The 10,030-nt window shown below is 40.9% G+C and overlaps 2 protein-coding genes and 1 non-coding gene across 3 annotated transcripts; 2 read left to right on the top strand and 1 right to left on the bottom strand.

Annotated features, from left to right (window-relative positions):
- Window positions 1-1,110: 1,110 nt before the first annotated feature.
- Window positions 1,111-3,757, bottom strand: tmem242 (transmembrane protein 242). The gene is made up of 4 exons (XM_024291284.2): window positions 3,617-3,757; window positions 1,870-1,970; window positions 1,666-1,791; window positions 1,111-1,560 (listed from the first exon to the last, which is right to left on the bottom strand). The coding sequence occupies exons 1-4, from the start codon at window positions 3,720-3,722 to the stop codon at window positions 1,447-1,449; spliced, it is 447 nt and encodes a 148-aa protein (XP_024147052.2). The 5' UTR covers window positions 3,723-3,757; the 3' UTR covers window positions 1,111-1,446.
- A 2,107-nt stretch (window positions 3,758-5,864) lies between these two features.
- Window positions 5,865-9,871, top strand: LOC112158089 (ribonucleoside-diphosphate reductase subunit M2). Its single transcript, XM_024291283.2, has 11 exons — window positions 5,865-5,991; window positions 6,884-6,978; window positions 7,048-7,113; window positions 7,302-7,430; window positions 7,498-7,614; window positions 7,693-7,826; window positions 7,911-8,005; window positions 8,077-8,210; window positions 8,864-8,968; window positions 9,039-9,152; window positions 9,389-9,871. Exons 1-11 carry the CDS (start codon window positions 5,946-5,948, stop codon window positions 9,539-9,541), a joined length of 1,188 nt encoding a protein of 395 aa, XP_024147051.1. The 5' UTR covers window positions 5,865-5,945; the 3' UTR covers window positions 9,542-9,871.
- On the top strand, window positions 9,188-9,322 carry LOC112158559. Its single transcript, XR_002921338.1, has one exon. It is a non-coding gene; the product is annotated as a small nucleolar RNA SNORD94 (small nucleolar RNA).
- Window positions 9,872-10,030: the final 159 nt, after the last annotated feature.

Below are 10,030 nucleotides of genomic sequence, written 5' to 3' on the forward strand. Positions count from 1 at the left end.
AGCTATTGAATATTTTTAACCAAATGGGATTCCTGTCTTCATTTAAAATTATTAAAAATAAATTATGACTTTGTTTTAGCATAACATTTGATGATGAGAGTTCATGCCCAATGAGGCAAATTGAATTTGTGATATTGGGCTATATAAATAAAATTGAATTGAATTGAATTGAATGACAAGCTCATATCATTATTAGTTTTCATTTATGAGTTTTTCTTTTTTTAAGATTATGTGATTCTTTAGACATCACATTTTCGGTTTTATGATCACAGTAGTTCATTTTTTTAACTTTTATTTCTTTGTCAGATAAATAAAACAGGCATATCAAAGGACAGTTCAGGTCTTAAGGAGTTAAATCACGGCACTAGCATGTAGCAGTTAGCAGCTGCTGTTTACCCTTTTGTCTGTCTGAGCTTCACATTTAAAAAAAACAGAAACTATATCTTTTTCTGTTGAAATGCTTTTAGAGGTTGTTGTTTGTGTTAGTACAAACCAACAGAGACACCTGCTGTCATTTTAAATCGTTTTTTTTAAAAAAGTTATTGATCCTGGAAGTCTGAATCTGTGATCTCCTAGCTAGCTTGACTGAATTGTTTACGTTAGCCTTATGCTTGAGCTACTGCTGTTTTCTGCTGCGTTTTCCAGGAACAACATTTTGTGATCTTTTCATGAGATGCAGATTTATAGTGGAATATTTATCTGGAATAATAAGATTGAAATATAAATAAGAATAAATGAAATATCCCATCCTGATCGGAAGACAAGGTCCGCTTTCAACCACGTGATGGAACCATTTCCGATTACGTGATCGGATCGGGACATCCCTAATTGATACACATTCACACACACACCAGTGGATCCACTACTCGGTACTAGCAAGTTGTAGCTCAGAACTAGCAAGGTGTAGCGAATACAGTGGCTGGCAAGTGTTTGTTTATATATGCAGATTCAGCCTCTTCCTGTGGAGTGAGCACAGAAGCTGAAACATGTTCCAAGCTTATCATGTTCCAAAATAAAGAGATGTCTGAACAACAGTGGTGTTTGAGGCACCTTGACAGGCGATAATTCATCCTCAACTCTTAAGAACCTCAGGAAAAACAGCGACTCTGATTCCTGTTCACATATGGAAACAAGTGATGGCAGCATTTCCACAACACGAGTCCATGTATGTTTAATGAGCACAGCTGAGACAGTGACATATCAAAAGATCCAAACATCCTCCTGGTTCAGAGTCCATGTGGAACCGGCTGTCCTCTGATCCATCCTGGAAGAGGAGCGAGCATTCGGATGTTGATAAACTCCTTCATATCTCAACGCTTAGAGTCCAATGACGGAGCTTGATCTTCACAGAATCTCATAAAACCTCACAGTCCAGAACCTGATGATGGAGCCAGATTGGAAACAAAGTAGTCCTTTAGACCTGAAAAGCAATCAAAAGGATCCGGATCACTTGGACTTGAACACAGAATCCCAGTCTATTGGTTCTGAGGCAGAAGCCGCTTGCGAGGTCTTTGGGATGGCTGGGAAGAAGGTCTGCATCTTCTGCCTGAACTCTGCGGCCTGAGAGGAACACAAGAGCGTCAGGGAAAGAAAAACTCACACCGATTCAGTTCATTCTGGAGGTTCGTCTTCAACCGTAACCAGAAAAAGGGGAAGTGGACGTACGCTGTGCACACCCAGGGCCTTCCACGCTGTGATGCTGAGCAGACCAACGCCACACCAGGCCAGCAGGGAGCCCCAACCCAGCGCTCGGAGCGCCAGAGAGGCGCCGCTATCTTGCGCTGCCATGCCCTGCAGACAGATCAAAGCATCACATGACCACCCACGGCTACAGAGACCGTCGCCTTGACGACGGCACGGAGACCTCACCTTACTGAACCACTTTGGACTCTTCTTTTTGGCCATCGCTACTGTGGAGCCAAAACCAGCGATCATCCCCGCAGAGGCTGCCATAGTCAGGAACACCGCGCCTGCGCAGACAGCTGCATGAGCACAGACAGACATGCCCCCTTCTGCCCACTATCTGCAGTTTGGAGGGTGAAGAATGTGTGCAACCAGTCTGTTATTAATATTTATGAGTTTCTCTTGAGTTGAAGTTCCAGATTTTTATAAGAAGCATGCTTGTTACAGGAGTGATGACGTCCTCATCTTAATGCATAATGACTTCCGGTTTATGGGTACAGACCGGCAAAACGGAGAATTGAACACTGTTGAACACATTTTTACTTAAATAATAAAAGGTAACCTTACTAATTTCAACAGAAAAATTTACAATAATTATTTGATGAATGTCCTGCTGAACTGTATTTTCATTTCCTGTCTGAGATCGTTCACAAATCTAAATATAAATTTGAATAATCCTTCAATATTTGAGGTTTTATTGAAAATATCGACCTTTCCTGTGAGCAGATATTATTCTAACAGGTTCTATTTAGCTTAAAGTTATTCTCACGTGTTTTAAGTGCGATTCAGCACAAAAACTGATGGAAATTCATGTTGGACAGGTGTAATAGAAGATGCACATTGCTGCAAGTTGGCCGTGCGTGTTTTAAAGGCGCCCAAGACTAAATGTAGTTGATGTAACAAGAGGTATTTGTTGTTTTTCGGGGTATTTTAAGGGGGAATTTTTAAAAATAGGAAATTTCTGTCATAATTGGTTAGGTTGCCTTTTATTATTTACATAAAATTGCTTTAAGCATTGTTCAGCTGTCAGTTTTGCCGTTCTAAACCACAATATATAACAGGAAGTCACTCTGTGCAATCACCGTTTTGTGTGACGTCATATGAAAAGGGTCTATTGTAACGCATAATTTGTATAATAATTATTTTATAAATGTCCTACCTAACAGTATTGGGTTTCCTCTGTTAGATCAAAAACTACTGAAATGAGTCTATAACCCCACATTTCCAAGATACGAACGTCACCATCTTGGAACCAGACGACAGCGATTAGTCCGAGTCACATTTCTATTGCAACTACGGTCACCAATAACTGCTTACTAACGTTGTCTGGTTCCAAAATGGTATTACCGTGAAAAAAATGGCAACTGAATTGACTTAATTTTGTTGGAACCGGAGTTCAAGCATTTAGTGTTTCAAATAAGGTCCTTTATGTTAACCAGTTTGTAAGTTGATGGTTTTTAAGTCATATGTGCTAATATTTATAGCCATGTTGAAGTGATGCGTTAACTCTGGTCAGTTTTTGCTTGTTTAGTCAGAGTTCATCACTATTTAACTCGTGGATTAATGGTCAAAAAAGTACAAAAAGATGCTTTTAGTCAGTGCAAATATAAACTTTTGTTGTTTAAGTGAGTTTGCTTTTCCTTCAGTTTTTTTTTATTCATAAATTAACCAAGTTAATCACAGAAATGAAAAACTTTAACGTGTTGTTGTTTTCAATTTAAACACAAAGATCGTAACAGAAACCCTATTTCAGTCGTCAACTGTGTTAACATGTCCTCAGTGTTTGGTGGCTGCACCGCCCCCTTTCGGTTTGGAATAAAATTGCAACAACGAAAACGTGACCTCAAATAAATCCGAACTACAGAGACGCGTGCACGCTGCTGCTATAGTTTACCTTTGGGGGGACAGCCTTACCTGGGCACACATGACTCACCTGACAGCGTCCGCATGTCGGTTTCTCCATCGTTGACTGGTCTTTTTTCCGACTCCGTGCTCCCGTCTTCTTCTACAATCGGCATGGTGATGTTGTCCGTCTGCATAAACACACCGGTCAGAAACAAATCAACTAGGAACGAAAATACTCCGAGTTTTTAAGAAAAAATAAATAACTAAATAAATAAAAATAATATATATATATATATATATATATATATATATATATATATATATATATATATATATATTATCGTACGAATTTAATGCAAAGCGAATTTTTTCAAAGAAAAAAAATAGGCTTTAAGGGCAATTTAGAGTCAATGCCTCAGACTTTTGGTTGACAGTGTATTTGAATTTGAACTACAAGTTTTTTTGTTTAAAATATTAACAACTGTGATTAAAAACATTCTAATCCAATAAAAGTATTCACAATGGATTTTTTTCTCATAAATACCACAAATAATATGTTCAGTTTTTCATTATAGGGTGGTATCAAGCTGACTGTTTCTAAACAGGGACTTGTCTTCATCTTGAGTGTCTGAGTATTCGAGCAGATCCTAAAACTTTTAGGATCAGAGTTTAAGTCTCCTTAAAGTAAACACACAACAAACACAGAGGGACTAAATTTCAACAATATCTGAGACAACTGAGCGTGTTTACATTCCCACAAACATTGGATAACAGAGTAATCTGATATTTGTAAAAACAAACTACAGCTTTCCAAAAGCACTGGAGATTAAGGAAGCAAAAAGACCAAGCATTCCCTCTACTGCGATGGGGCCCCTGGGTTGGGGGCGCTCAAGCCCAACACTGGGAGGGACTGCCCTTATGAAACAAAAATATATTGCAATATAGTGGAAATATATATACTGCCAATATATTAAGAAATATATATGAGACTCATATCTTTTTAATATATTGCAATTTATGGATGGTCAACCTATACACACACACACACACACACACACACATATATATATATATATACATATATTTCAGTAGAGCAATATGTCACAATATATGGATTGGTATATGTCACTATAAGAAAACGGTAATAGAGTGTTTCAATATACTGATAAATACTGCTTCCACATATGGAATATACTGTAAATATATTGTAAATATAACTTCCAGCAAGCAGGAGATGTCCTCTCAGGGCTCCACCCGCCAATTTTAACTGCACCCTTTACACACACCCTTTAAACCTCAACAATCTACACTCAACATACACTAATACATCCACACAAATACACAAAAACACACATTACACAAGGAAGGTGAGACTTCTGATCTTCTGTCCCCTACCCCATCCCTGGTGGGGTGCGCCCTATCTCCCCCAGGCACCTGCGAGGGATCCCAGAGTTCTCTGGCAGGACTATGAGCTGGTGGTCACATCCCGTCTGAGCCTGGGGGTGTCTGTGCCTCTGTGGTGCTGGTTCTGGTCCTTGCCCTTGAGTACTGGGCCTCTCAGAAATTCGACCTGCGGGTGAGTCTGTTCGGCACAAGTTTACAACCCTCTTTGGGAACCCTGGCTTCTTTTGGACATACTCCTCCATCTGGCTGGACTTGGGCTTGCATTCTCTGAGCGCCTGTGCCTCCTGGCCCAGTTCTGGGTTGCTGATGGGATTGTACGGCGCGCTGACATTCTCGTTGCCATGGGTGTTGGGGGGCAGCAATGATGATAAACCTCTAGCAGCCTGTTACATTATGATTCTACCCTCCACTTCTGCAATCAACCTCAAACTTCATTAACCCCTTTTGTCCATCTTTCTTTTACACCGTGTCTCTTCTTTTCTCTTTGGTCTAAAAAAGGGGAAAAAAGGATAGAAACAAAATCTAAATACATTTGTAGTCACACAAAATGTTTTAATAAAACAAAAGCACAAATAATCAATATTATTAGTGAACATGAGCAAATACTTATAAGATCAAACAGAGACATTAAAACTAAAGAACAACTAAGAAAAAATAAAGGAACACAAAAACTAATCGGTGTAAAAATAGATTAAAAGACAATTTATAGTGTTTTATTTATAGGTTTATGCTTTTGTAAAATTATTTTACATTGGTTATGTTCACTTTTTTACTCTGAATAGCCCTTAAATTTTGTTTATTAATAAACAACCAAAACTAATGATTTTGTTTTAGATCTATTCCAGCGAAAATTAATTATTTAACTTATCAGCTAGACCCCCTCGCCGATAAGAGGCGCTGTAATATTGTCGTGGTCAGCGCGCCTGCGCGCCTGCGCAGGAAGGACATTTGCCCGGAAGCAGTTGTCGTGTTTACCCCACCAGCTTTGACTGTAGTCGGAACAAACTGATTAAATGTCTGATTTGAGAGGGAAATCCGTACAGCTGGGGCTCAAACCGGGTGAGCGAAGGTTTTGACTTTGTAAAGGCTCAGAATCTCACAGAAACCAAACAGAAGAGCGAAGTTTTCCTTCAAAAGCGCGGAGAAGACAGGCGCCGATCCTGAGCTCAGATCACTGCGCCATTGTTCTGCATGGGAAATTTCCACCATAAAAACTCATTAAAATATTTAGAATCCCCCGATTTCAATTATGTCATGTGATTAGTAGCTGCACCGCACCGATGGTTGTTTTGTAGAACACGTTTGGTTAAATGTATTCTCTTTAAAACGCCCCTAGATGACTAAGAGGAAAGCGCGGCGGCGGGAAAACGCCAACAAGTCTTTCTAAATGAGTTGTCGTTAATTCATGTTTCCGTTTTTTATTTAAAATAATTGTATATGTCATTCTGTTATGGTTTATCTATACTCATAAGATCGTAAATTGACAATAAATCAACATTTTAACACAGCGTTCTCTCTACAAATCATAAATGTGTCATTCAAACGTTTTCAGTTGTCATTTTAAGTTTTTATATCAGTTAAGTAAATTCGCTTTTATTTTTTTTAATTGTTTGGTATTATTACGACGTTTAAATTTTAGTTTTGTAACCTGTTTAAAATCCGTTTCGTAACTTCAAACGTTAGAATTTCCCGCTGTAGTTACCTACCACGTGACTTCGGTTCTCTACTCTGATTGGCTGCCACAGTACGCCTCTTTAAAGAGACTCGACAAGTCGGGTTCCTATTGGCTCAGTCTGTTCACGCGCCAACATTTCAATAAAAAGGGCGAACCGCTTTCAGAGAGCGCTTCATTCTTCTCTGCTGCTTGTGTCTGCTCCTTGGCGCCGTGCTTTTCCGCTTAACGCGCGCTATTTTTTTAATTTGTGCTCTTTTTTTCCCTCCTTTTGTGAAGTCAACATGCTGTCCACGCGCTCCCCTCTCTCAGTGAAGACTGACAACAGCTTAAATGTGAAGATGAGCGACATGGCGCTGAACAAAGAGAACACGGTAGGTGCAGCGTCACTCCGCGTCCGTCTGCTCTGCTGCTGCTTCTTAACCGGTCTTTGTCTTCTCCAGCCGCCCAGTCTAAACAGCAGCCGCGTGCTGGGGTCCAAAGCGGCGCGAAAGATTTTTAATGACGCGGTAAGTCTGAAAAATCGTGTTTAGCAATTAATGTACAGTGCTGTATTTCCTGCTCATAAAGATGCATTAGGAGCATCTCATAATAAATCACATCATGCATCAACTACTGTTGATGAGCAGGAATCGTTTTTGCTTTCTGTAGAGGTTTGTATAGTTTGTTTTAATTATTATTTTTAATTAAACCCTAGAAAAGCAGCAGAACAGAGGAGCCGCTCCTCCAGGAGAACCCCCGCCGCTTTGTCATCTTCCCCATCCAGTACCACGACATCTGGCAGATGTACAAGAAGGCCGAGGCCTCTTTCTGGACGGCAGAGGAGGTAAGTGTTCTGCTGCTTTAGATCTGTGATTTTTGGACCTTCTGAACCAACACTTTTGTCTGTTTAGGTGGATCTGTCCAAAGATCTGCAGCACTGGGAGACTTTGAAGGATGATGAGCGCTTCTTCATCTCTCATGTGCTGGCCTTCTTTGCAGCCAGTGATGGGATAGTTAACGAGAACCTGGTGAGAAATCTGCAGCTGCTTGTTGGATTGTTCTTTAGTCAGCTCCATGTCTGAGTTATCTCTCTTTTTCACCACCAGGTGGAGCGGTTCACACAGGAAGTTCAGGTGACAGAGGCCAGGTGTTTCTATGGTTTCCAAATAGCGATGGAGAACATTCACTCTGAGATGTACAGCCTCCTGATTGACACTTACATCAAAGATCCAAAGGAGAGGTGAGCTGCAGGACTCTCTAGTAACATCCTTTTACAGTATTAGTCATGACCGATCAAAGACTGAACCTCATCTTCCCCCCTCAGAGAATACCTGTTTAACGCCATCGAGACTCTTCCGTGCGTGAAGAAGAAGGCGGACTGGGCCCTCAACTGGATCGGTAACAAGAGTGCTGCCTATGGTGAGCCAACTAACAGTGTGGCGCCCGCTGCCCCAGACCGCCATACTGACGGCATGTTTCTCCACCTTCAGGGGAGAGGGTGGTGGCCTTTGCAGCGGTGGAGGGGATCTTCTTCTCTGGCTCCTTTGCTGCCATCTTCTGGCTGAAGAAGAGGGGCCTGATGCCCGGCCTGACCTTCAGTAATGAGCTCATCAGCAGAGACGAGGTGAGGGCTTTGAATAAATTGATTTAATTTGGTATCAAAATTCTTGTATTTTTTATTATTTAATTATGTTAAAAAGTTACATTTAAAAAATGGCATTCTGCTAGCTTTTTGGACTGTTTTGGCATGTACTAAGATTTTTTTAGGCTATATTGGAGTTTAGCTAATGTTTCAGCTACATGCTAGCTGTTTTGGTTAATTTCAGCTTTTTTTTTTTTAGTCGATTTTTGGAGTTAAACTAAAATTTTACATGCTAGCTTGTTAAGCTAAGTTGGCTAATATTTCAGCTAAATTCTAGCTATATATTGCTATATGCTAAATTATTATTATTATTATTTTAATTAAAAAATTTTGTTTAGTTTAGACTAAACAAAACATCAGTTTCTTTTTTTTTGTTTTTCCTAATTTGACATTTAGCTAATATTTTAACTGGCTATCCGTTTCAGCAGCCAAATTCAGCTTACAGCATTCACACTAACATTATTGCAGACAATACTATATATCTCATTCATAATTATTCTAAAAAGTTGCAGTTTTAAAAATGTAGTTTTAGTGTTTAATAAATGTTTATCCTGTTCGACCTGCGACCCAAGTTGTGTTTTGGATCTTGGCCACTTGTGCGACTGGGTTTGACAGCTGTGTTCTGCTGCCTTCAGGGACTCCACTGCGACTTTGCCTGCTTGATGTTCAAACACCTGGTGAACAAGCCCTCTGCAGAAACGGTCACAAAGATCATCAGGAACGCTGTTGAGATCGAGCAGGTCGGTCTGGGAGCGGCTCTGTAGTCCTGCTGCCGCTCCGTTCAGCTGCTTAACCTTCTGCTCTGTGCAGGAGTTCCTGACCGAGGCTCTGCCCGTCAAGCTGATCGGGATGAACTGCGAGCTGATGAAGCAGTACATCGAGTTCGTAGCCGACAGGCTGCTGCTGGAGCTGGGCTTCCCCAAGGTGAGATGGGTGGGCGGGGCTTAAATGTGTTGCGTGCAGGAGTGATGAGAAGCGCAGGGGTACGGACCTCAGCCGCTGATGGGGGCTGAGCGCTGCTGCAGAGGCTGTCAGGAACATGTGGTTCACTGTCAGACCAGCAGCAGCGTGACACAGACGCCACGCTGACCTGCAGCAGGACGCCACCATCCTCTCTGCAGCAACACCTGCCGGGCCTCTGAACGCCTTTCTGTCCACAGGTCTACCGAGCAGAGAACCCTTTTGACTTCATGGAGAACATCTCTCTGGAAGGAAAGACCAACTTCTTTGAGAAGCGAGTGGGAGAGTACCAGAGGATGGGGGTCATGGCGGGCCCCACGGACAACACCTTCAGGCTGGACGCCGACTTCTGAGTCGCCTCAAAATTTGGAAGTTTGGTCGGACTATTATGATATGCACTAATCCTAAGTGCATTTTTAGAGTTTTAAAAACCAGAGAAACATGAGCTTTAAAATGTCAGTTTTATTCTTTTAACTTCTATTTGTAATAAATGTTTATCATTTTTGTAGAGGTATAATTGTGTTTACTGGCTTTTTTTTTGTCGTGTTTAAGTCCTCTCATGAATATCATGTGAGTTGAGTTTCCCCCCCTTCTAAAAAAAAAAGAAAAATTCTTGAACAAAGAGTTACAGGGTTAATTGCTCGGTTTATTATTTGAATGTACAGAGTTAGAAAAACGGAATACATCATTGGTCAGTGCAGGTAAAGGGGTCAGGGATATCGGGATATTTCAGCCTCGGTACTAAAGGATGACCAGATGCTGGACTTTACTGGACTTAAATGTGGCTCACAGGTAAATGTCTGTTCCCATGAAACACTGGTTAGGTGGAATACCCCCCCCCC

The sequence above is a fragment of the Oryzias melastigma genome, linkage group LG24 (assembly GCF_002922805.2).
Source record: "Oryzias melastigma strain HK-1 linkage group LG24, ASM292280v2, whole genome shotgun sequence".
Taxonomy (NCBI): Eukaryota; Metazoa; Chordata; class Actinopteri; order Beloniformes; family Adrianichthyidae; genus Oryzias; species Oryzias melastigma.

Coding starts and splice junctions, on each gene's coding strand:
- tmem242 (XM_024291284.2), bottom strand. CDS start 3,722: ATGCAGACGGACAACATCACCATGCCGATTGTAGAAGAAGACGGGAGC. Junction 1,971..3,616: donor CGACATGCGGACGCTGTCAG/GTGAGTCATGTG, acceptor CTGTCTGCGCAG/GCGCGGTGTTCCTGACTATG. Junction 1,561..1,665: donor AGGCCCTGGGTGTGCACAGC/GTACGTCCACTT, acceptor TGTTCCTCTCAG/GCCGCAGAGTTCAGGCAGAA.
- LOC112158089 (XM_024291283.2), top strand. CDS start 5,946: ATGTCTGATTTGAGAGGGAAATCCGTACAGCTGGGGCTCAAACCGG. Junction 5,992..6,883: donor ACAGCTGGGGCTCAAACCGG/GTGAGCGAAGGT, acceptor CCTTTTGTGAAG/TCAACATGCTGTCCACGCGC. Junction 8,969..9,038: donor ACGCTGTTGAGATCGAGCAG/GTCGGTCTGGGA, acceptor TGCTCTGTGCAG/GAGTTCCTGACCGAGGCTCT.